Here is a 27,250-nt window from a genome sequence, read left to right on the forward strand (position 1 = left end):
TGTCTTTCACTTCTACCGATGTAATATTCTAATACATTTAATCAAGTATAGATACTTTTGGGTACTTTTTTACAACTTTGTTCAATTCGAAGAAAAAAAAAAGACACAAAAGTCATATTACTCACAGAAAGTCAATAACAGTAATCCCGTGCTCTTTATTCGAATTGCACTTGAACGCAGCATGTATTTCTGCCCCGGGTCCCGCCCCTCTCCCTCCCGGACAGGTGAGAAAACCTTCCACACATACACACACACACGCACTCACACAGGTAGGTAGCAGACAGGTTCAGTCTGGTCCAGAGTGTCTGAGCTCCAGGAGGGTCACCGCCGCCGCAGCCATGGCCGAATCCCAGCTCATGTGCATGGAGGACGGCCGCATCGGAACCAACATCCCGGAGTCCAAACCGGAGTTCTACTACAGCGAGCCGCAGCGCGCGGCCATCGAGGAGCTGCTGAAGAACGGAGACAGCGCCTTCAAGATGAGGCTCAAAGAGGACGACACCAAGGACTTCCTATCCGCCAGAGAAGTCAAACTGCTGGTCACCACTTTCAGAAAGTACGAGTCCTGTGAGGACAGCAGCACCGACACCGGAACCAGCACCGGCAAGGCGTCACCGTCCAAGTCCGAGAAGGGAGCCGCAGGGACCGACGCGGATTCAGGGGTCCACTCCACCTACTGGCCCCAGATGTCGGACACTGAGGTACCGCCGCTGGATATCGGCTGGCCCAGCGGGGCCATGTTCAAAGGGGTGACCCGGGTGGCAGTGCACACACACCCGCCCAAAGACAACGGGCCACACATCAAGGAGGTGGTCCGGCGGCTGATCCAGGAGGCCAACAAGGTGAGGAGGACAGGGGGCCAAAATCACTAATGTCACATTTTTAATTATAGTGTTATTAACTTATTACTGAGCAACTGGAACAAATGTACATGAGACACCTGAACATGCTGCCTTATTTAAATCAAGAGATCATAACTGAACAAATATCAAACTCATAACCCAAAACTTTAAACTTAATACAGAACAAATCTTATTTATTTATTTTATATTTATTTATTTGTTTTGTTTTAAACCAGGTAACAGCTCCTGTAGTGAAACCAGATGTGATGATGTGCGGGTTAAATAAAACTTAAAATGGTGGGAGCCCCAAAAAGCCTTGATGTGATAGAAGAATACTGATATTTTTTATTTATTTTATTTTCTTAACTTTAACACTCAGGATGAAAAAAAACTCCTAATAACACAGTGTCATGACGATCAACAGTGTGTGAGAAGTCAAAGCAGCTTACAGGAAGTTAAGCATTTACGACCTGCTTGTTTCCAGGAGTTTCCTTTTAGCTCAGCTCACCTCAGAAGCTCTAAAAACGCCCAGGTCATGCAGTCTGTTCGCCTAAAACACATGTAGGAAAAAACAATGTGACGTGCACACGTCTACACCTCAGCAGGTGGTAATGGGTTTCATTAGTGTGCATAAGAAAACCACAAACTAATTGCAAACTAATTAGGAAAGTTGGTAAAAGTACGGCTCTGATGATACAAAACTATTAAGTCATGATTTCGATTAATGGTTTTCGTTCTCCAACAAACCTGCCAGACCTGTCGAGCTCGGTTCATCTAAAACATGGGAGGTCAGTTATTTCTGCTGCACCACGGCGTCACTGTGTGACCACAAGTATGAGGATGTGAGGACATCACGTGGTTGATGGTGCGCCAGTCCACAACCGCAGGTACTAAATGGGACTGCAGCTAGCAGCGATAACGATCTCAGATTGGTTCTTTGATTACTTGTTTGCGCTCTACATGTCACTCTCTCCGCTTTAATATCTAATGCTTCTAAACTAACCAAGTTTTTCTAATTCTAAAGAGTTCAATGACAGGTTTTTTTGGTCCCGCACAAAAATCTAAGAAGTTCAACAGCAAGTTTTTACATTTGAGAAGCTGGAAGCAGTGAATTTTTGGGGGCAAATTCTCCTTTGAGAAAAGCTTAATTACTTAGTCGATGATCAAAAACGGTTGCGGATCGATGTTCGTTTGATCAGTAACAGAACGGACCTTCACAGCAAACAGTTGTCTCAATGTTGCAGCATTAAAAAGCGGCAGTTTTGTGTTTTGCTGGACTATATTTCTGAACTAATGTCTGCTGCTGCCGTCCGTTAGCGGACAAAGAAACAAAGAACAAAGTTTTCTTATAAAACAAAGAAAACAAAGAAACTCATAGTCCAGCAGGATTAAACAGTAGGCTTGTGTTGATCACTGGGAGAGAAGAGGAAGTACATGTTTTCATTTACATAAGGTCAAAAGAAAAAAAAAAAAAAAAAACTTGGTTACAGATGGAAATTTCTATAAATTATATAACACAGAGCCCCTTTAAGCTTGGCCATGTAAACCGGACCTAGAGGACAGAACAGCATGTGGACAGAGGTGTCTGTTTACTTTTGGCCATCTTGTAACTTAGCTGTCAAATTTCCTGCCTTTACTCTTGCAACACACACACACACACACACACACACACACACACACACACACACACACACACACACACACAGAGTTTCCTTGTCTTGATCACATGTACCAATCTGCCCTTTTTCTGCATCATGTTCAGTTGCTTAACTTCCAGGTGGGGTGAATTAAAGTCGGACTGATTAATACCTCCACACACAGTGACTGAGAGCCTGAAGTGTGTGTGTGTGTGTGTGTGTGTGTGTGTGTGTGTGTGTGTGTGTGTGTGTGTGTGTGTGTGTGTGTGTGTGTGTGTGAAGTTGCCCATCGCAGTGTTTACTCATAGAGTGCCGGAGCTCGGCTGAGTCATCTGTTCCGCCTCTCCTCCGCTCGCCCTGCCTCGTTATGGCCCTTTAAAGAAACTGGGTCAAGGAAACATGACAGATATACGCGACACATGCTCACTCAGCGCCTGTTGACGGACTTTGTTACATGACACATGTATGCGTTTCCCTTGGATTTTGGGAAATCCCGCCTTCCTTGCTTCCTCCCATTCTCCTTTTTTTCCTTTTGTGTTTCCTTTTTCTATAATTCTTTCCTTTTGAGCTCACTGTTACCCTCTCTTCCTTCCTTCCTTCCTTTCCTCCTGGTTTCAAACAAGTTCATACTATACCTACACAGAATCACTGCAAGTGGTGAAACAAGTTTCATTGCTTGCTTCTTTATACAGAAAGTGATTTATGGTACACAATTAAGTCTGTAGACATTTTTCCCCTTGTGTGTTGCTGCATGTTTGGAGTTCAGCAGGTCAGCTGAGTGTCTGTTTACTGATCCACTCCTCCCTCTGATATTTTCCTAGTTAATGCAGGAATTAGATCTGGCAACCCAGCTCTCTACATAGGACTTAGCTTCTTGGATTTTCGGCCTTTTTGGGTGTTTCCCCAAAGATGTCAAAAAAACACGGTGAGTTCAGTCGTCTGTTCATGCGTGGAATGAACATCGCTTATCAAAAAGAGAAGGAACTGCTTTTCAAAATCACACGCTCACGAACAGGCTAAAGGTAATTTATGTTGAGCAACCAGTTCTCCGGGCTTCCACACAAGCGTCTAGATATCGGATGACTTCTCCTAATTGATTTTTTTGTTTTTTTTTGTTTGTGCTCATTTAACCTCGATGCTGGTCCCGTCAGAAGGTTTTCACAGCAGCCAGGCTGCCGTCGAACACTTGTCTCAGCTTGTATCTATGTTTGTCAGCCTCGCAGGTCCACTCAGCATTTTTCCTCTGTGAGACACTGGGTGGAAACAACAGGGCTTTTATGTCTCACAGAGGAACATTTGTTGCAGATTTGAAGAGAATTTTTCCATGACTTTGCTTTTCAGGGAACAGCTGAGCAGATGAACACTATCGTCCTCTGCCAGCAGGGAACATGTCCCTGCATGTCTGAAATGACCACCGCTGTCTTAATCTTTTGTCCTGCACATCTCTATCAGACATGATTACTCTACCAAAACATGCAGCTTCTTTCAAGTATTGTTGCTTTGACTTTAAGTTTCATGATCTACAGACTTTGCCTCGTCAGCTGCAGGGTTCACTGGGTTGGCGACAAAGGAAGGCCGACTGTTGGGTGGTCTCACGCCGCCTGAGTCTGGGACAAAACGCTGCACTTGAACACGCCACAAAGTCTACAGCCAACAGCCAACTAGCCCAGGATTGCAGCTATTTAAATCACTGTTATGATGAAACAGAGTTTTCATACCACTTTTGCCAACACGGCTACTTGTTATTGCGAATAAGTCTGATAAAAAGTTGCAAATGGCACAGGCATTATCAGCCCATGGTCTTTTTTGGTTGTGGAAGAAGAGCTGGAGGTGAGAACTGCACTAAAATTGGTGAAATCATGAATCAAGGGTCTTTCCCTTTCTATTTCTGTTTCCCGTCTTGTGCACTGATTCACTTAGCTGAACAGCCAATCAGCGTCTTCCTTCCCCCGGCGGACTCCACCACGGATTCAACATGCTCAGACTGAGCATGAGCAGCAAAGACGAAGGCCCGAGTCGCTCCTGGCAGCCTCGGCACTGGCTGACGTCCGACTGTCGGTCTGGTGTTCAGATTCTTCTAATCCAATTTGCGATTCAAACATTTTTTTTCCCACCAGCAACAGCCGCGCCTTTGATACATTATTGAGTCTTGACATGGTCAATTTTGAGTAATTCTATTCTAAAATGGATTTCGCCGGTCATTTGGGAACAAACCGTTCGCAGAAGTTTGCAACAAAGCGCGTGAGTTTTTCTCCGCAACACAACCCGCAGCACATCGCAGCTTGTTAAACTAAACGGTTTTATAAGAGTCAAAATATGTATAATAAAATTGCCAGCTGTACTCAAATTAGATTTCATGAAACAGATATTTCCGTTGTTGGCCGTTACCAAGTTTCAGTTGGAGCCAGAAAAGGTCAGTGGACATGTGTTTGGTTTAGTCTCCTGGCTCCTTCTTGTTAAACAACTTTAATTACTGTCTCTTGAATTCCTTATTTGGTGAAAAGCAAAGTGCAAACTCTTACTAATTCCAGCGCTCTGGCAGAGTAGGGGCGAAAGCGAAAGCTGCATGGAAGCATTTCTTAAAGGCAGTGATGGATTTCAGCGCTAAATTCCTCAGCTGATCTCCTTTTGTTGTTGCAGAGCTCTATCTCTGTGATCCGTCAGCCTGACGGGAACTCAGCAGACAGATAATAGACCGGTGGTGTTCTCCGCTGTTGCGAGACCAGCAGCTCGGACTGTTTCATGTGGCCTCACTGTGGCCTCAGGGTGAATGTATCACCGGGTGCTTCACTTTGACGGATTAGCCTCCTCTGCTGGCGTCTTTGTTTGCTGTCGAAAAGCCCCATAAACATTTTATTGATTTTCTTGTTTCCCCTTGGCTTCAGAAAGGTAACATGGTAAACAGAGCACCGAGTGAGTCATGCCTATTCACCCGTTACAGTGTTTTTCTCTTCCTTCTGCAGCATGATCACATTACAGAAGGAACATTTACATTTTTTAAATCCACTTTTTTGTGAAGATTTGTAACAGAGTTTTGTGGGAAGAGGGATTACAGAACATGAGGGTTGGAAAGGGAAGCCAGTCATGGGCGAGTCGTAAAGCCATGAGTCATATTAAAAACAAGTTGTTTGGAAATGGCTTTGCTGTGCCATGTAGAATCATCCAGTGGTGGAGGAACTGTTCAGAGGAATTGCATTTCTATAGCACTCCTACAATCTACAGATCGCTTTACAACAATTGTCACATTCACACATTCAGAGGTGCCAGCTGCTCAACAGGAGGAATTTGGGGTTCAGTATCTTGCTCGAGGACACTTTGACATGCAGCTTGGAGAGCCGGGGATTTGAACCAGCTATCTTTGTGAATACTAGACGACCTGCTGTACCTCCTGAGCTACAGTGGCCCTCATGCATTGATATGAAATGATTTTATTGTAGTAGTTCATGATGAATCAATATGCTCATTATCTTCTCAGTAAATCTTTGGCAGTACTGGCAGGAAAACACCTACGACCAGCTCCAATCTACATAGAAATATAAATGTATGGGAAGGCCAGTGGTCACTAATACGTGGGGTAATCAAGGAGTTCAGTTAAGACACACAACAAAAGAAAACTTGCAGGCACCAGGCAAGCAACGCTCTGAGCCCTGATGCAGGCGGCTGGTGTTGAATGTTGAGGTCACAGAACACTCACAGTTTCCCCTCAACAAGAACAGCAACAATGTGTCAGGAGGCCTTAAATAGATCAGAGTTTGAGTTTGGATGAGGTCTGAAGTGTGTCAAGGACAAACTCAGAATGACACTTGACCCGTGTGTCCCTCCCCACCTCTGTTTAACCTTCACAAAAGGGCCTCGTCACACCCTGATTGGCTATGAGGAGAATGCCTCCAGCTGCTCTCACTCATTAATTAGGAGCCAGTCTCCACACCCTGCACATCAGGTGATCTGAATCTACTGCAATCAGTCCGCATGTGTCTGACATCCAGTTAAAGTAAAAATAAAAAGATAACCAAGACTGCTACACCCTTCATTACTGGTTGTTTGGTTTGCAGCACTGAAGAAAAAAGTGAGAAAATGACCAAAAGTTCATCATAAATTGTTGTTCCCTTTAATATAAAACTATTGAACTGTTTCTCCCGCAGGTGATAGCGATAGTGATGGACATGATAACGGACCCCCACATCCTGCAGGATCTGATGGACGCCGCAAGCCGTCGCCTCGTTCCCGTTTACATTCTGTTGGATAGCCAAGGTGTGCCGCATTTCCTGGATATGTGCTGCAGGCTGCAGATCGGCCAGCAGCACCTTCGGGTAAGACATGAATGTTGCTCAGACAGGTGGCGAGAGAATTACCAAGGATACAATGAAATCAGATCAGTGATGTTTTTGTTTTAACACACGTACCTGGTGTTCTCTGGAAAGCAGCTAAAACGTGTTGATTCTGGGAACATACGTTGGATTTCACTCATGTCACAACCTGTTGATGAATCGCACTCATGTCTTAACAGGAGGGAAATCGATGTTACCTTACTGAGAGTTGAACAGATTGCCTACATAGCACTGCCTCTGTTCAGACAAACCACATAGTGCACAGCAAAGTCATCACCAGGGTGAAAACGTTTGCCATTTTTTGTCGGATCTGCTCCCTGTCGACTGCCATAAATCCTATTTCACCCTAATTAGAAAAAATAATGAAGATGGATTTGACTCCATTTCAGAAGTAAAACAGCATGTACAGGGAGTCAAACAAAGTAGCTTGGCATGAAAATATAAATCAAAGTAATGGAACACTGGGGAAAGTTGTAAGTGGAGACCAAAAGATAAGCTCAGATGAGTGCATCAGGGCCATCAGAAAGGAGGTGTTTGTGTTTGGTTTCATTCCTAAAGAAAGTCCTTCCAAAAGTCCAAAGTCCTTTATCGCAGCCTGCTGTTTCGTTTTATTTTTTATTGTTCTCAACCTTTGTCCTCATCCTGGGAGAGTACCTGATTCGTTATATCTACATCACACTAGTTACACTCCTGACCCAATGCGGCACTCGTCTTACTCTTTCTTTATTATATCCCCATAAAAACTACAATTCAAACCCACTGTGGCTGATACTTAAGTTGGTCAGCATTTGTGTGGCTGCAAGTGATGCAAGCCAGACTGCAGGACTTGTTTATAACCAGCAAGGAATTTAATTTCAAATGTCCTTGTGAGGTTTAAAAAAAAAAGAAAAAAGAAAACAGAATGACATGCACAGATAAAATTGCATCAACTGGCCATTTTGTGACGGCCCCAGATGAATTCCTTCTGCATGGAGTAAAAACAAGGCTGTAGTGAATTTTAAGAGTTGGGGTCCTGGCAATTGTTTCCTGTTTTGCAGCTTTGGTATGAAATCACCCAGCTGATATTATTGGCTGAAATGATAGAATATTTACTGTTTCTCTTTGGCTGCAGAACATCCGAGCCAGATCACTTCAGGGAGTCGGCTTCGCTTTGTCGTTCGGCAGGTTGCCGGGTTCACAGTGTTATAAATACATGCTGGTGGATGGGGACAAAGCCATGTTTGGCTCGTACAGGTGAGGTCCATGTGTTCACAGTCAACATGTGTTTTATGTTCCAGTCAGTGAAGAAGGTATTTAAACTGAAGCTCCTGTGTGCTTCTGATCTGCATGTTTGGTCCGATCTAACCCAAGCCCTTGAAAGTCATCAGCGTGCTCTGGTGTTTGAAGATGCGTGTTTCACTTGTTAAATGTGTTTTATATAATGATTTAATGTTTGATGCACATCTAATGGACCAACACGGACACACAGAATCATATGAAGTTGTTCACTGTTGTTGAACTTGTCTCTCTACCAGTTTCTCCTGGTGTACATCTCGCATGGACCGGAACATGATCACTGTGATGACGGGACAGGTGGTTGACTTCTTTGACCGGGACTTCCGTGAGCTTTATGCCATCTCTGAGAAGCTGGACCTTTACAAGGAGTTCCACGTCAGCCCACCGGCTCCGACCAAGTCCGAGACATTACGTTGTAGGGCAGGGAGCAAACGGCCACCCTTACCAGCGACCACATCCCGCTTCCAGGTTACCTTAGGGGAATCAAAGAAAGCTGACATCCAGGTGCCTGCGCACAAATACCACAACCCCAAATATCTTCTTGCAATGGGAGACCTTCCTCGTGCATCGGGATCGCTGCATGAGTTCAAACCCAAAAGAGGGTCAATGGTGCTTGGAAGTCCCGAGGGGACAGCTGAGGGAAGGCCTCGATTGGCCAGCAGTGAAAAGTTGGAGCGGCTTAGTCCGCTCCCTGCAGAAACCCCGAGTGAAGTCTTTGAAGGACCAAATGGAGTGAAGCCGGAGAAGAAGGGCTGGCCATGGAAAAAGAAACTCTCAAAAGCAAAATCATCCAGCAAGCTTTCAGTTAACAGCCGTGTGGGGAGTACATGCCCTTCACCCACAGAAACCAATCGGACTGATGAGAATGAAGACAACTTTGAGGTTGTCGTGAAAACTCCACCCAAATGGAGGAATAAGAAGTCGTCTAAACTGAGCAAGAGGACAGAATCTGAGCAGACTGTCAACACTACACTGGACAATAAGAGTAAGTCAGAACTGAATTGACACTATGTAGTTATAGGGCAGAAATTCAAACTCAGAATTTTGATCTTTACAGTATTAATGAGGCACAGTACAGTACAGTTCTCTACAGTACTGAGAAATATTTATTTTTCCCATAACTGGATAAACGAGCTGCTCTCAGAGGAAAGTAAGTTGGACACTGGTGGCAGGGTCCACCAAATATAAAATAAGGATGGAGGGAGATGTTTTTTGTTTTTTTGTTTTTTGTTTTTTTTAATAGAAAAACAAGAACTGAGAACTTCAGCTCGGTCATAATCTGGAGACAACTTATTCAACCAGTTTGTCCTGTCTTTGTTTTAAGGGGTCACATGCCATCACTGGTTGGAAAGCACTGATCTTATCTAATCTGAAGTCTTATTTAATAGCAAACACTCTCTCATGCTGCTTTGTCAAATATTTTATAATAACTTTGTGGTGTTGCATCCGGGATAAAGAAATTACAGTAGGGTTATCACACCAACTACATTTGCAATATAGAATTATTTTGTGTTGTTATTGCTGATCAAAATGTATATATTTTAAGTTTGTATCAAGTTAAATGTCTTTCAGAATACTTACTAATACTAATTTATGATGAAGTGTTTGCGCAACACAAATTATAATTATCTAATATTGTGTGCTGTCATACCTTGAAACCGTTGTATTTTCTGACATAGTTATCATAGCGCGAGAATCTCATACTATTACCATTATTACATGAATCCTGAGTGATACATTCTATGTCATGTCCCTCTCACCTCACCATTCCCGTTAATAATCATGTCACCGATGTCTTTTTGTTTTGTTCTCACAGGTATTAAGAGCCGGAGTCATGGAAAAGAGGGTTGTACAGTTTCCTGAAGACTGCAGAGCGAAGCACCACTTTCTTAAGATGGATTACAAAGTGTCTTCCTTAAAACTACCTTCACCTTTGATTGTGCAATATTGTTAGTACTTTATACAGTGCCTTTCTGAGAAACTGAATGAATGTATGGTCCTTAAGGTACTGACACATGCAGGTTTTTGTATGTTTGTGTAAAATTGATGATCAAAGTGTTGTGGGATGTTTTTTTTTTTTAACCCTTGTGGGGTGCGTACAGGTCTGATGAGATGATTCCTGGTGACCACTTGTATCCTGTTTGCTTTGAACCTTGCTGGGGTTTGAGGGATGTAGAGGTGACTGCTTCCCTGCTCGACACTGAGCTCACAGTCTTCAGTCTAAATCACAAGAATAAAATATTGGTCACGTTAATGCAAACTGATAACATTACATGCACCTGAGCTAATGTTCATGTCAGGAGGTGAGAGCAATGTTTGAGATGCATTTCAACATTTGTAAGTAGGAAACCACTCGATATTTTTGACAACATGTTGAGATGTTTTCCAGCCGTATTAGTAGAAACAAAAAAGCTTTTTTTCAAACCATAACATGATCTTTTCCAACCCCAACCAAGAGGTTTTTATGCTTAAACCTAACCAGGTCATCAGCATAACATTGTCAAAGCACAAAACTGAAAAAATGAACTTGAAGTTGCCTGAAAGAGAAACTTTGAATTTGAACAAATCCATGTCAACATTGCCAACATTTAGTCTCCCAGTTGGGTTGATTGTTGTATATTTATGGAAGTCCTCTTCGGCTGCAAAGACAGTATAAAGAAAGTGGTGGTTTGAGGTTACAGATGAAACACCAATCATCCAAATGGTCGTGAGATGTACAGGTAGATTTTCCTGATCAGGAATTATTTGTGACCCCTGCTACAAGATCCAAAGTACAGTGAGAAGGAACGTTGATCATTCTTACTTTTGCACAGCGTGCACTGTTTAAAAAAAGTAAAGCTGAGTTAATATCACCTTGTGTTACCCTTTTAGGAAGGTGTTATAATGTGTACAGGATAGAACTGCGAACACTTTTTATTTTTCTTGTTTATCTGTGAAAGAATTTTACTAAGAATTGTGTTGATGTCAATTGGATGCACTATGAAGTTGTGGGACCTTTTTTTTCATTGAGCTCAATAAATGGTTTCAGACAAGAGAAACTAAAGGTTTTTCTTTACATGTTGGGATTTTGTGTTACATTGTTACAACAAACCAGCCTTTCACTCAAAATTTGCGTACGGTTTTGCCTTTTAAGCAAACATGTTGTGTAGGTTAGGAACTATATCATCCACATTGTGTATGATCGCCTTTTGGTCACAAAAGATTTGCGCTGCAAGTAACAGTTATTTTCTGACTTAACTGATTTGTTGTTTAGTCTGTAAATGTCAGAATAAGTTAAAAAAAAAATGTCAATATGTGTTTCTCACAGTCCAAGATGAGGTCCTCAAATGTCTTGCTTTGTCCACAACCCCAAAATATTTAAGTAACTGTCACAGAGGAAGAAACAAATCAGATACTTTGAACATTAAGAAAGCTGGAATCACAATAATCGACTATTAATACAAGAGAAAAACACCAGCATCAAAATATCACGACAAAATATCAATATATATATAAAATATATAGTATAATATAAATATCACGACAAAATCTTGAAAAAAAAAAAAAACATACAGTAAATATAAATGAAATGGGAGAAGGGCCAAAGACAGCTGTCTGCGTGTCTGTTAAAACATGAGGCATCACTTTGACTGCAGTGCCATCTGCTGGTGTCACACAGTAACACTCCAACAGTTCAGATAGAGAACCGATGGCTGCACTGCCCCAAACCTCCCACTAGCTGCCTCCCTCGTCCCTCCTCTGCTTGTCTTCTCTGGGTGTTTGCTGACAGCTCAGACCTCAGAGAGGAACCACAGGCCTGTCGGGAGCTCGAGGCTGAGTTGGGGTGGGGGGTGGGGGGGTTTTAAGAGATGTGGTGCAACACTGAAACAGGAAGTCAGAGATGCTACAGGAAGAGGCGTTCTCGCACCACTTGACAGAATAATTTTACTGACACACAGCAGGCATTAAAAAAAAAGTTGCTTCCTGTGAGCATTACATCTTCTCGTTCAGCCTAATGACACTTCTCGAGAGGGGGATTCAGCATCAGATCTTGTCAGCACGAGCTAGTTTCATCGCAAGATAAATTGTATGTTTGTTAATTCTAATATCTTTTTACTTGTGTCATTACAGCTCATCCAGGATCATGTTACACTGACCTCTGACCCTGTATTTTGTTTTAGGAAGCTTCATGTCTAGTATAATGAGAAGATGGCTGGTCACCATTCTGACAAGCATCACAGAGGGAATGACTCAGATGAAGGAGTTTTAACTTGTGATTGTGACAAATTAAATATTATGTGAAAAAAGTAACAGTACCTCTACTTGAATAAGATATTGTATGCTTTTTTTATTTTGCTTTTTGGGAGTGTGGGACCTTAAAAGCAGCAAGTGTTCATTAGCGGCTGCCCTATTTCTAATTTGTTTCATGCAGATGTTCACAAGCTCAGTGGTGATATAACAGGTGAGATGAGACCCCATAAGAGAAACTGAATCCTTTTAGCATGGATATCTGGTTATTTTAGTGTCATTGTGTCAGTATCAGATGCAGGTTAAAGCTTGTAACTGCTGTTTTTAAGTTTAGTTTGGACCTACTACACACTGAAATATTGTAATGTAATGCTGTCAAAAACTTAATCTTTTCAAACGAGTCTGACTGTAACAAACTATTTGTTTCATTCTTACTTAATCTTGTAATTTTCTTGATTAATCCATTTTTTTTTCTTTGAAATGTCAGACAATAGTGAAAAATGATCGTTCCCCAAAGCCCAAGATGACGTCTTCAAATGTCTTGTCTTATCCACGACCTACACCTATTCAGTTTACTGTCATAGAGGAGGAAAGAAGCTGGAATTAAAAACAATAAATCTATTAACAAAATATCTGACTATTGATTTAATAGTTGAGAATTAATCAATGGAAAGCTGTGGCTCTAATTTGTATGTCAGTCTATAAAGGAAGCCAGAGGAGGCTACACCACATAAACAAGATGCTTTCTAAATTTCTGTATGCAATATTACTCCAAACCACAAAGGTGGTTTAGGTGCCTCACCCTTTAAGAAGCACATTTAAGGATGTGAGCCGAGCATATCAACATTCACATGTGAAAAAGCACAACAACACCGAGCCAGTCAATAAGAGGAAGTGAGTTGTCACCTGGTGGTTTCAGAGTGCGCTCGGCTGAATACACAGATGTCAGTTTGCTCCTTAAGCCATAAACAGGATCCAGGCTGACATGTCAACTGGTACCTGAATACTTTTTTTATTAAATAATTAATTATTGAGAACATAACAATACAATACTAACAGTGAAAAGATTTCATTCATATTCAGTGTATGCGTTGCAGTTGAATCAAAGCAGACAGAATGGATACTGCACTTATTGCACTGTGCTAATAAAGGTAGGTGAAATATAAAGAAAAACAGGCTTCACTCTATAAAGTACTAAAAATCTCAACAACAAACACAAAATAATTCCTCAAAATGCTTTAAAATGTACAGCATCAATATTTACAAAATTAAGCACGAATAATCTTAACCGTAACAGTATGGTGTGGAGCTTTTTACATGCAAGATATAACAACCCACCGTACAGCAGTAAAGCGTTTTACTGTTACAGTACTTTTACTTAATGTCCATTTTTAAGCCTTAAGGAAGCTGAGAAATGTCTTGCCTTTTTTCAAAGCATGCATAAAACTGCTTGGACATCACAAACATAATTTGCCTCTCTGGTCAGAATAACAAAATCTTCTCGGAGCAGACAGAGCATCAACCACTCAATCAACTTCTCTCGGTAGGAGAAACTAGCAAGTATGTGACTAAACAAAAACAATTCTGTAAACAGAGAAATACGAATATCCACACACAGCTCTGTCCACAACATGCACGGACAGCGTTTCACTTCCTTCAACACTTGCGCTGTTTTGTCGATAAATTCTTGTCGGACTGACAAAAAAAAATAAAAAAAATACAACATGTCAATGTTTTTAACCTTTGACACTGTTAAGTCTAGTCTGTAAAAAAGAGAAGTGGAAAGAGAAGTCCTTCTTTTAGCCTGGATGACCACTGTCAGTGTCTAGGTCCAGTGTATGTGCTCAGTTGTGTTGCAGGGTGTTTAGTACAACTTAAAGGGGGACTGAATCCACCTATGATGCAGTACCATGAACGTCCACGGAGGGCGCTGGACAGCTCAGTCCTGAGGGGCTTGGTTTATCACCTTCTTCTTACGGACTGAGACCAGGTCGTAGAATGGATCCTTGGTGATACTCGCTCTGTTTGGAGGAAAGAAGATCGTCATTTTAGCAACACGAAGGCAGCAGTGTTGGTGTGTGTAAACGTAGGCTTGTTTTCATATCATTGTGTGGACTAGCTTCCGTTTCTGACCTAAATAGTGAGGACATTGGTGCATTATGAGGACATTTTTGGTTTGAAGGTTATGGAGGTTATCAGAGAATGGTACAATTCAATGTAAAACTCTTAAACTAACTAGAAATAGGGTCATTGTGAGGCTTAAACTGAGGCATGCAGCGTGGTGGTTAAAGTTTGCATTTATACTGGGCTGGTTACATCTGTCACTATCACTTTTAGGCACAACAGAAAGCTATTTTCAAGGAAGATCTTTTTAAAACCAACTAGGTTACTTTTTCTTTGGAACAAACTAGTTAATTGACTAGAAATTTCCCTCAGGAGTTGGTTTGAGAGCAGACCTGGATGTGTAAATAGGCTGATGTGTGAGAGATAGCATGTTAATCTTGGGTCTAAAGACTGCTGCACCACCTTTGATTGGCCAGAAAATCTAATAATGCAAGCATATGGATTATATAATTATAATTAATGGATTTTAGGTAGCTTTTACTTCAAATCCTCTAGAGCACACAACAAAGCCAGTGAGACTGTAGAAAGATTTTTTCATGTTTAACATGATTCTCTAAAGACTGTTGCACCTTTCATTGAGATCTTTCATTGCAATTCTTGCGAAATTAAATTTCATGGACGGTAGCTGCTTTCTTACATTTCTAGCCACTAAATTGACGAGTAAAATGGCTAATCAGAGAAATAACAGCTTTCCTTAAAACACCCAGCAAGAAGCAAAATCTCCCTTGCATTGCCAAATTGTTGTGACACATTTTCTTTCCACATCCTGTGCATCACAGCCCTCCGTAGTACACTAAAATATGACATCTGATCACAACTGGATGTGGTCTAAAGCATAACAGACCACACCTGACTTCACCCAGCTGTGATGCTGGGTGTGGACAGATGTTAAACAGACTTAAACCTTTCACCCCACAGAGGTTAGTGCAGCAGCATTTTTTCCCCCTTTGAGATCTAATGGAGAGTGATCTTTAAGTTTAATTATGAGAATGTTGTTGCACAATGTTTTTTCCATGTGTCTTGTTAAGAACATGTTGCTGTTCGTGCAGATGAAAGCACAAGCACGTTCATATATATGTATATGTATGTTTGTACTCATGTGTGGTCTGACCTTATGGCCTCAATCCAGGAGTCTCTCTCCTCGGCGCTGGCAGCACAGATGGTGTACGACTGGTGCTTCCCCTCCACCACTCTGCCGTCCGTCTCCGTTTTGCATGCTTTGATTTTCTGCCCTCGACTGTTGGGGTTGTACAGCTCCAGACAGTACTAGATGAGACCAGAACCACATAATAATCAATCTATAAATCCATCTGCCGACCTGACATGAGTACTACACACCAAGACTGCCCTTTATCGATACAATACGGATTGATTTAAATGTGCTACTGTTGAAAGAGTTAACAGCTAACAGGATCTTACCGGTTTGCGTGCGTATGGCACTTCTCTCACGCAGAGGTTCTCTAGAGGGATGATGCCTCTGGGCTCCTTATCCTGCAGTCACATTTAAAAAGAGAGGGAGTGAGTTTTGTGATGGATCAGAAGAGAGAGAAGGAAGTGTTGAGCGAGAAAATGTAACTTTTTCCAAAAGTAATTTCAGAACAAATAGTGTTCGGTGGGTTTAATTTAGCATTTCTCCCGAGTTTGACTATAATGTTCTCGGACAAAGGCACTGCTTATGTGGAGTCTGGTTGTTTTGGCAAGAGTGTGTTTCTGGTTACACAATAAAGATCTTATTTGTTAAAAAAAAAAAAAAAAAAGTTGTATCACTGTAGTGATCCAGCTGCTGTTGTCTTGTTCAAAACTGGACCAATTTAAAAAAAAAAAAAGTATTTCTCCATCAGTCAACCAACTGGACAAAAACATCACCCAATGGACTTTTTTAGAGGACAATGTAAGAATTACTGGCAAAATTGACTAAAAGAGGTCATTTTAAGTGTTTGAACAAACAATCTCTGCCATGGATTTCTATTAAGGACATTCTGTATCTGCCCGAGGAAAAAAAAAATATCGATATATATATGTATATACTGAGCCTTACAGTGGTGAACTCAAAGTAGTAGAGGCAGTTGTCAGTCAGGATGAACCATCGCCTCTTCCATGTCTTAACTCGTCCTCCTGAAGTACAGAAAGAGCAAATAATTAACATATGCTGGTTGTCAGTGGAAGCTAAACAGCTAAAACTATCGATCTTCCAGAAGTTGTCTCAGGTAACTTAAGAAGCCTCCCAAAATACAAAGTGTTTGAGGGTATCAAAAGTTAAACTTCCGCATATCCTAATACTGACGTGATGTGGTTTTGCATGCAAGCCAAAAGTGTTAAGTCCGCTATTGGGTCATTTTTTCAGTTGTTTCCTCTGTAGTTTCCTTTTTTCAATCTTGTTTTGCAGTTTAGTTAGATGTAATGTAGGTCAGCACGTGAACCTCTTCTCCTTTTGGTGTAAAATTCATTAAACATCCCAAATTATTCGTAATTAGTAATAAAAGCAAACTTATTGGGGGGTATTTTACCGAGTTTAAGGAGCCAGCCTTCTCTGTCAGGGTTGAAGAAGGTGTGAGTCAGATCGTTCCCATCATCCTCAGGGATTTTGAAAGGCTCATTGCGAATGCTCTCGTATAGTTTCTAGGCAGAGAGAAGGTGAGTGGGGAAACAAAGGAAAAATTTAAATGATACAAATTGCCAGTGAAAGTACTGCGGTCATTACTCAAACTAAGACAAACATGTATGTGTGTGACTTCAGTCCAGAGTGACTCACTTGGTGAGAATGAGACACTGTTGTGTTCACAGGTCTTTTGTCTACCACCTGCCCACAGGCTGGGACGTTGTTAAACATGACCTCCTTCAGACTCCTGTTACTTGTGACTGACCTTCAGGTGGAAACGGGGCCTGAGAACAACCTGGATGTGGTCACCTGTGTGTGTTTCTGTTCCACATGACGTGGTCATTATGAGATATGTTGTTTTTTTCAAGGCAGAGAAAGTACTGCATGGTATCATGAAGAATACCATTTTTTGTATCACTTACACATATGAAATCAATTTTACTTAATTACAGCTTTCATATCGGCATCAGACTAAGTAACTTTTATGGTACATTACATCTCGTAATGTGACCGTGAATGTGAACAGACATATTTAGGGTATTCAGGTGACTCTCTGCTTGATTTAGTAAACAGAAAGTGAGAATAATGCCAACCTCGTGCTTACAAATAACCTATTCTTCAAATTCCATTAGGGCAAAAATTAGATCATCAGAACTTGAAATTTCAGCTGTATTAGCACTTGTGTTGTTACTTCTTGATGTCTATTTTGGGCACTGCGATTGGCCAGTGGTTCTCACCGAGAGCAGCTCATCAGGTAGATTCTCTCCATTGTTGATGCCTCTGTTCATGGAGATGAAACGCTCCAGAGTGGTCTTGTCCTTCACACAGGGGTTGTGGAGGCTGGTATTGAGCATGATGATGGCGAATGACAGGATGTAGCACGTGTCTGGTGTCACAGAGGAACATGCATATGCACAAAGAATAAGAGGAAGCAACACAAGGTTCGTGGAATTGGGTGAAGTAATGTCATTAACATAAATACATAGTCAGTGAGAAAGAGAAAGATCCGGAAAGGAAAGGAGAAGAAACTAAAGCCAGAAAGGCAAACAGAGGGGTGTTGTTGTCAATTCACATGTACACACACGCAAACACACACACACATGCACACACACACACACACACACACACAGTCCAGACAGGAAGTGGACAGATGTATATTTAGTGAAGCTCACCGGTCGACTGGAAGACATGAGTGTTGCAGTCACAGTAGCGCGTGGCGAAGGCCTCCATCATGCGGTCGATCTTTTGGGCTTCACCAGGCAGACGGAAACTCCACAGGAACTGTCTGTCACACGCACACACACACACCACAATATCATGAACCCCTATATGTGATGTATACCTGTTCATTTAGGTTCGTGAGCAGGATGTGGACCACCACACATCTTGAGAGTGAATGTTTGTTGGCAGCAGGAGTACAGTTTCTGAGTAAATGTATATCAGTCATGTGATTTTGTAATGCTCACTAACACATTATAACAAAGCATTGTCATAAATTGCCTGGATTTTAGTTATAGTGTAGAATATATAGACTAATAGCAGTGATCCAAATGATGCTCCCTCCTTCTCATTCCATCATGCACCTAAATACACCTCAAGTACCATACTATTTACACACAGATCTACAACAGATTTACAACACATCTGTAACTAAATGCAGAAATGTTCCAGGTAGCAGGTACAATGTTTTACTATGTCAACCATCTTTGTTCAGCATGTAAGCATGCTAAAAGGGGCAAACAGATATAGCTAATTAGTTGTAGTGGGCAAGATAAAAAAAAAAAAAACAAAACACAACACAACACAACATTTCCCATAATGCACATCACTTTTCATTGGACTTCTGCCTGGCAAATGCCAACATGTTTCAAATTCCAGACCCTGTTCATGGTGCAGAGTTTCTGTTATGATGGTATCACTATCATCATCACTGGGGCTTCACTCTGCCGGTACCACTGACGCAGGTACCAGACTGTTTTCCGCTGATGATACGACATTTCTATGCTAACAGCTGCCCCTCGCTTACTCTGTGTGGAAACTCAGTGAAGTCTGTGGTGACTGTTGTGGCTTGTGACAAATAGCAAAGGAGTCAAAGACAAGGTCAGGAAGGTCAGAAATTGAGTGTTAAGTATGGCTTTACCACACTAAAAATATTGTTTCCACTTTTACTTGTGTCTCATGATGCTGTGAGACTTTTTCAGTTTACTATTGCTGCAATTCTAGTCCAAAGTTAACTTGCGCAATTCTTTAGTAATTGCGTGTCTTTCATGAAATTAAATTAGGCACCTTAACCTCTTAAAGTTGGTGAATTTATTCTATTGATGCTCTTATTGGAAGAGAATCCTGATGAGGTGGATACATGCAAGTGTTTCTGTTAATTCTGTTCATGATGTTGATCATGGTGGGGATGACCGCAGACTGACCTGAGGGCCTGGACCAGGTTGAGGTCGGAGAACTCGTGCAGCTCCACGAAGGCCTTCAGGGTCTTGAGGTGGAGCTCCTCCCTGTGGGATGGACGGAGGCAGGAGGACACATGAAACCAGAGGAAGTTATTCACGTTCCCTGTTGCGACATGCCACATCTCCCTTTTACCTCTCCTTTCTTCTGTGTCCTCTCCCTCATGTTATCGCTTCACCCTTCCTTATTCCCGACTTTGTCATGAAGGTTACCCGTTCGACTTCTTCTACCATATCGACCCAACATTTATTTTCTCTCTTCCCTCCACCCTTTCTGTCCCAAATCCTCAATATCCTCCTAATGCTTTTTCCCTTTCCTTCCTACCGTCATTGTCCTTATCACTTCAATACATCTTCACCCTCTTATCTTCCATCCTTATCCTCCTCTTCCGTTACTGTTACTCGAATCCTCCCCTCTCCATCTCTTCCTCACCTTTCTCCAAGAAATTCTCCAATGGCAGTCTTGTTGAGTCCCTCCTCCTTGTACAGGAACTCGGCGATGGATTGAGCACCTCCATCCATCAGCTTATTCTCCACCAGGTAATTGATGCCCTGCAGGCAAAGTACATTGTTCAGCAGATGTAAAGATGTATACTGTCGCGTTGCATTATAGGGGTTTTAGTTTATGACACACACACTGCCTACTGTGCTGTGGTCAAATGTGCTGAGTTTCACAATGAGTTCATCTCCGGTTGGTATGACAGAGTGAGCTTTCAGCTTCTGTAATCCCAATTCCTTAAAACTAATTTCTCTTCCTCATTCTCCCCTGTCACCAGGTTTGGAGAGGAAAAGGATGGTTAAATATAAGGTTTGCTATGGGGAATGAAAATGGTCTCTAAAAGTAGCTAACCTCTAATACCGCATCATTGCCAAAATAAAAGCACACATCTGCTGTAGAGGTAAAGAAATTAGGGTTAACTCTTGTGTCTCACTGGCAGGTCATCTAATACTGATGCATTGGCTAAGAATTTCAGGCTGAATAGGGACTGAAAGCATTGGTATTGGGTGACCTGGCAATGAGATGCAACAAACAACCATCGTTCTTCAGACTCGCCTCTCCGACCTTTAATTGAAGAGAGAAAAAACACTCAAATATTTCAGTCTGTCCAAAGTCGCAGGTATCTCAAAGCAGCAGCTATGGTTCGGGTTCGATCTATTCCGGTATGTAAACGTTGTGAACGCACTGAATTTGTGTTGTCATTGCAAACATTTGTGTCCATGGCAGAAACAATTTCGATGTGTCACAGTGCGACCACAGAAAGTGAGCTGAGGAGCTGCATCAGTGTCAGTTCACAGACTGACAGCAGCTCAGTGTGGTTAGGTGAGAGGAAGTCCACGCAGACGCTCTACTGATGGTGCTCAGTTAAAGAGGCTCTGAGATGCACAGTAAGATACGCAGGGTATTTTAAAACCATCCCAGCATAGTAAGAAGTCAGTTCTTATTATTACATTATGCTGATAAAGATACAACGCATGCACACATGGCGCCTCACCTTTTTGGGGTCCATGTTGAATTTCTTCTTCCCCATTGAGAACTGTTTGCTCTTCTCGATGGTCTTACTGCAGGAAGATTGACATTTAAGAAGGAAGAGCAATAGTGTTTAGGGATGATTACAATATTGCTTTAGCCATTAGTAAGTAATATGTAACAGGGTGACAATAAAAAGACTTTTCTTTCCTTTGTTCAACTTACATAACAGCACATATACTTTACATATACTTTACATAACAGCCTGCTACGCCACATATTTTCGTTTTGTTACCAGGCTGCAACTTGTAGTGGCCTTAGAATTCATTACGGAAGTCAGGCGAGTATTAAGTATTAGTATTTAGGGAGTCAAGTCAGGTATTTGCTCATGGACAGAGGGTAAAGCTGAAGGTATGTACGTAACATAGTTATTTTAAGCCAAACCACAATGTTTTCCTTAACCTAGCCAAGCACTTTTCCTCCATAAACCAAACCAAATGATGGATGTCTGGTATGCCTGTTGCTGATAAACTGGGACAGTCGTGTTTATTTTGGTAGCAGTGATATATGTCATTTTGGGATTCACTGGTAATCAACCTATTCAGTTGTTTAGGTCTGAGGACGCATGATTTTGATTGAACTTCTTGGGTTGAGACTAATAAGAGCTGTGTTTGTTGAATGCCAACATAATCACACTTGTTCTGTCTAAAATTTAGAGGTGCTCAATATATTTATTTGCTTTTTTTTATGAGGTTACAGCCAGCTTAACTTAGTTTAGCTTAGCGTATTTGCTGGAAACAGGAGGAAACAGCTAGACAGGCTCTGTAGCCACCATCACCTCTTAAGCTAACTTATTAATGAGTTGTTGTTTAATCTGAATAAAGGTAGTGCAATTTATTTGGGGGACTGCAGTTCCTTTTGCAACAGCATGTTCAGGCAAAACATCAGACAATGACACATCCATATCAAAATAACTGTAAACTCTAGACTATTAGTTATTAATATAAAGGTCATTGGATCTGAGAGGCCAGGCAGGGAGCTGGGATTTTTGACAATTTGTGATTACATTGCTCGATGGACTTTTTAGTTACATTTAGCATTCAGCATTAGAACACAGTTGAAGACACACTTTTGTCCTGGAAGCTGATGCTCCCCATTGTAACAGGATCAAGCAAAGAAAAACATTCTTTCCAATATGGAAATAAAATCCAAATTTGGACCAGTTCTATAAAATCCTCAAGGTTAAATACAAAGAGAACAAACGTTTTGAAATCGTCAGAAAGCAAATGTGAAACTGAAACATGCGTGACAGTGAAAAAATACGTAGGTGTGTTTAGTAGGAGTAGTCCAGAGTTATATAAGGACGCTGACTGGTTTTTGAGGTAGATGTGGGTTTTTTCCCCAGATGAATACTTACTTTTCCTCTGCAGACTCAAAGCTGAGTATTTCCGCCATGACGTTGTCTATCTCCATCTTTAACTTCTGGGGTGGTTTAGAAAGAAAGATAAGGCTTTAATATTAGTTTCCTCAACATCTAAAGCGTCACAGGTCACTAATAAAACAGCATGTTTTTCTTTTGTTTATCACCATGTACCTGGATATCATCCAGAAGGTCTTTCTTATACGTCTTGATGCTCTCGATCTCCATCTTCTCATCTGCCGTAAAATCTGAGGAAACTGCACAAAAAAGAAGAACAACAACGTCATGTAGGTTCTCAGGATATTTGATTGAGCCCACGCGACTCCCATCACATCAAGTTATTCCATTGAAATGATGATGCAATCTACTTTGTCATGTCATTTGTGGCAAAAGGCGCTCGCTCTGTCATCGGTCAAGTCTTGACTTTTTCCTCTTTAGTCATACATTTATACACATTGTAAACCAAAGTGAAGATGTGTTAAAAAGTTGTAAAAGCCTGATTTCAGGATGGAGCCACCTTTCTGTCATTTCACAGACACATCTATTATACAACAATTTGAATACATTTACATACAGTATCAACGCGCTGTGTATTTACAGGCTCAACCACAGCACAAGGAAGAGATGTTTCTCTCGAAAACATGTCACACAGGTGGTGTGGTTTTTCATGTGAAATATATTTGTCAACGCAAAATAGAACTATAAATATATTTCTTGAAAAACACAAGCATGCAAATGCATGAACACACACTCAGACACAGCTAATCGGCTCTGTGGAGGCCTGTTTAGCACATCGCCAACTACCATCCCTCCCCACTCCCACATTGGAGAGGCTAAGTGACAAACAGTGGTGTACAGTATGAATCATGAAAACTTACACAGTCATAATTAGAAAAAGGTTTTTTATCTTGGGTTGGCAGTTGCTGAAGAGGTTTGATGAAGAAGAAGTTGCTAGGTATCTTGTTCTACATTTTAGTATCAAATTACACTTTCAGTCTGAGCTCATTGTACCACAAGTTACTGTCTTGCCACAACCGGATTACTGTAATAGTGTTTGCCAGTTTCACTCCCACTATAATGCAGAGTCTAATTTATCCAGGTAAGGTTTGTGGAAAAAAAAAGCTTTCAGATAAGTCTCAAAAATGCAATTACCATTAAAATCAACAGTCTATCTAAAAAAACAATCAGTAGTCTAAAGTAAGAATTACAGGAGTCACACCATTCTCTGCGAGGCTGGTTACAGCTGGGCTTTCAGTAAGCTAACATGCTCACACTGGCAATGGTAACATGCTAATGCTGAACAGATATAATGGTTACCATGACCTCCCATCTGAGTTGACTATGTTAGCTTGCTAACAATAGCAATTTAGCACTAAACACAAAGTGGGGGAGAGGCTTAGTTTTGACTCAGTGATGGGACTAGATAAAAAAGTGTAAGTAGCTCATTAGTAATTAATATTAATCCTGAGGGCGGCCTCATGAATGTCACGAAAATGCCACTTATAATTATCGAAGCTTAATGTCAAACTGTGGTCGTTGGCCTGGCAGCCTTCTAACCGGTCACTCCACTAAACCACAATAAGAAAGCATTAAACCTTTCATTGATTTTCTTGGTTACTGCATTTGCTCCCTCTGGAGCAGATTCTCAAGGCAGCAAATGACATTATCCCAACTTTCCTCTCACTGTTCCTGCAGCAATTAGTGAAGAAGCTTCAGGCAAAGTCTGAAGGCTCATTTGAAGCAGAGAGTGGGGTTCCCACAAGAAAAAACAAAAACAAAAACAGAAGTAATATAAATGTCTCTCTCATCTGCATAGAAGATAAGTTTTTTTTTTGTTGGGCACTGAAAAAACAACCCGATTCCCGAGTTGTGCAGAGTCTCCATCAGCAGAGCAGCATTTGTTTTGAGATTGCAGCAGTTAGCCTCAGTGAGAAACAACGCTTGTAGAATTTCAATTTAACCGAATGGTAACTGCCAACACTTCCCGTTGAGATCAGTCAACTGTTTGGTGTTTATGATGTGAACACAGGACTTCCACTTCCCCACCCTTCCTTTACATATGTTGTGTAACACAGCTGACAGGACTGAGTCATTCAACTCTTCCTTCACATAAGATAGATTTGGCATTAAATCTGAAAAATAACGGTGGACGTGTGTAAATATCTTAGCGCTGTGACTTTAAAGGTGAACTGTTTAAAGAACTTCTGTTTTTTTAGATTATTATCAGCGGTGTGTGTGGTCCTGTGAGCTCTCAGCATGGCTGCCTCTTCCCTTTTTCAGATGAGACCCACACTGAGCATCGTTTCACCGCAGGCTTCAGATGGTTATATAGCCAGAACTGATCAGTAACTTCAAAATCTCACAAAAGTCACATCATGAAGAATTACATCAATTTATAATGATTTTTATGTCCCAACTGTTTCTAAATGACAGTGACGCTATTTAATAGTAATAATAGTAAATAGTAAAAGTTGTTCTGTTTCTTGTCTGAATCCTGATATCATGATAACCACACATTAGGGCTCAATTTCTTCACAATTTCAGTTCATTAACACTGACAGGGTCATTAAACACCTCATCATATGTAGGAATAAGTTACAATACAATGCATGCAGGTAAATTGCACAACACACATGATAATGTCATGAAACAAGGCCAACATTTCTCAGTGTAAATTATTGAAACAGGTGCTTAAAGTCTTTGTGGATATCTAAAATAAAATATAAAACATTAAAAACAGTGAAGGGCAATTAAACAAGTCTTACCCATTTGGCAATCAGTCATTTATATCCAAGAAAAAAAGAAAAAAAAAAAAAAAAGACAACAACACCAGAAGAGATAGGCGCAGTCGAGTCCTGATATGCAGACTGCCTCCGCTCACAGTGCAGCAACACTTGAATGAAGTTGATGTTGTTGTTCAGCCCCACCTCTTCCCCATCCCTGTGAAGCCTACACCAGCGTGACGACAGGAAGAGTGACTGCTTCAAAATAAAACGCTTGCTGAGTAAATTAATCCATAAAATGAAGCCAGGCCTTTTTATAAATATTTTTTCAAGGGACTGTTAGACTACAACATGGACAGAACTTGTGACTGACAGTAAAATGGCAGCACTCCAGCATGACAAAAAAACAACAGCACGACTCTGAAATTTGCTTTTGTAGCTTGAACATGACACGTTGTAGACCCGAGATTTCACCACCGGTAGCACGTCCGTCATTGGATGGAGAAACTGATAGAGAGTGTTTTGCAAAACACACATTGTTCAGAGAAGGAGGGAAGTGACTTTTGAAAGCCACGAACGTCAGATAAGTGGCACGCTCATGCTCATTAAGGCTCTTGTTAGTATCCACACTGCTAATTGTAAGTTGTCATCAATTTAGATACAATTTATTCTCTTCCAACTGCAGATTAGACCCTTTTACTTTGAAGATGACATCGTCTTCCCTCTCTGCTCGCTGTGGTGAACTTAAACAGGCTGAATTTACAGTTTATTTAGAGCAGAAGTCACAGTGGTTAACAGGGTGGTTTTGCATTCAGCATCCTGACCAGTATCTGTCAGTAAACTGCTGCTGGTTAGCTAAAAATGACGTGTAACATCTGCTGAATTACAACAACAGTTTTATTGACGCACAACAACGTCAATAAAACTGAATTCTTGTAATCTCACAAAACGATTTAGGACATTAAATCCATGTTTCATAACAAAAAAGGGTTTAGGGAGGCAACAGTATGCACAGAGTGGAGTCATTACTGGATTAACTAAGGATGTTTTAAGAGTTTATATCGATGTGACAAATTAATCCACTGTTGGTCTCAAAACATGTAGAAGTCAAGTTTGAATATGTCTAATGGTTGAACGAGGCCACGTCCTGCTGTACATGTTCAGAGTGATGATCTATGGTTAAAAAAAAAATGAAGCAGAGGTGCCATCTAGTGGAACATCACAGGTATTGTTGTCTGTGGTGTACAATCATGAGTGTGTTAAGATGTGTTTGCATACTGCTATGGATAATTCTCCATTAATTTCCCTTTTTTTTTTCTTTCTTTCTTTTTTTTTTTTTACTATTTTATACATTGAAATCAAACTTAACCTACATAAACTGAATTTAAACTGCGTGTGGGTGGTCGAGACTCAACGTATTTTTAAATTCACCATATTTAAAAATTACTTGTTATTTCTTTTCTCTTCCTCCTCACTTTCGGATGTTTTTTGTGATTTTCAAGCCACTCCCCCTTGTGGCTCCACAACACACACACACTCTAACCCCGTGTGTGTGTGTGTGTGTGTGTGTTTGTGTATTTCTTGTTTCTGTGCATCATGCTTGTGATTGTATGTGTATGTTGGTGTGTGTGTGTGTGTGTGTGTGTGTGTGTGTGTGTGTGTGTGTGTGTGTATGTGTATGCATCCGCACTTTTTTGATGTGTGCATGTGTTCGTCCTGCATATGAAGAGCTTTGTAATTGTATGTTTTAAAAATATGCTGTATGTATGACATTTGTATTACTATTTGTACTGTTTTATCACTGTACAAATTAGACTCTCACTAAATTTTAGCGAAACTACAGATGTGCGTGTGTCTGTGTCGTTCTATTTCTGTGTATGTGCGTGTGCATGACTGCAAATCAGCAAGCCAACAAAAGAGGAAGTTTTAAATAAAGCCTGTGTTATTTGTCACTGCATCTTCCCCCTTTTCAAAAACCCTCCACGGCCATTTTTTTACAGGTCTCATCTGTCGCAACAGCGTCTTGTTCCACATCTTTCATCACATTTATTCAGTATTTTGTAATTTTTTTTTTTTTTTTTTTGCTTGCTGCTTGCACAAGTTCTGATGTTTAGAGTAAAAAAACTAGAGAGAGAAACACAACAAAACCGG

At 41.0% G+C, this 27,250-nt stretch overlaps 2 protein-coding genes across 2 annotated transcripts; one reads left to right on the plus strand and one right to left on the minus strand.

Annotated features, from left to right (window-relative positions):
* Positions 1 to 251: 251 nt before the first annotated feature.
* Positions 252 to 11,120, plus strand: LOC119023167 (protein FAM83F-like). The gene is made up of 5 exons (XM_037104894.1): positions 252 to 842; positions 6,622 to 6,789; positions 7,919 to 8,040; positions 8,322 to 9,067; positions 9,899 to 11,120. Exons 1-5 carry the CDS (start codon positions 339 to 341, stop codon positions 9,943 to 9,945), a joined length of 1,587 nt encoding a protein of 528 aa, XP_036960789.1. The 5' UTR covers positions 252 to 338; the 3' UTR covers positions 9,946 to 11,120.
* A 2,182-nt stretch (positions 11,121 to 13,302) lies between these two features.
* LOC119028535 (cytohesin-4-like) lies at positions 13,303 to 25,291 on the minus strand. Its single transcript, XM_037114652.1, has 13 exons — positions 25,142 to 25,291; positions 22,551 to 22,633; positions 22,374 to 22,438; positions 20,982 to 21,048; positions 19,922 to 20,040; positions 19,456 to 19,536; positions 18,205 to 18,317; positions 17,770 to 17,918; positions 16,941 to 17,052; positions 16,472 to 16,548; positions 15,853 to 15,924; positions 15,545 to 15,699; positions 13,303 to 14,330 (listed from the first exon to the last, which is right to left on the minus strand). The coding sequence occupies exons 1-13, from the start codon at positions 25,158 to 25,160 to the stop codon at positions 14,249 to 14,251; spliced, it is 1,194 nt and encodes a 397-aa protein (XP_036970547.1). The 5' UTR covers positions 25,161 to 25,291; the 3' UTR covers positions 13,303 to 14,248.
* Positions 25,292 to 27,250: the final 1,959 nt, after the last annotated feature.

Source organism: Acanthopagrus latus, chromosome 1, assembly GCF_904848185.1.
Source record: "Acanthopagrus latus isolate v.2019 chromosome 1, fAcaLat1.1, whole genome shotgun sequence".
NCBI classification, from domain to species: Eukaryota; Metazoa; Chordata; class Actinopteri; order Spariformes; family Sparidae; genus Acanthopagrus; species Acanthopagrus latus.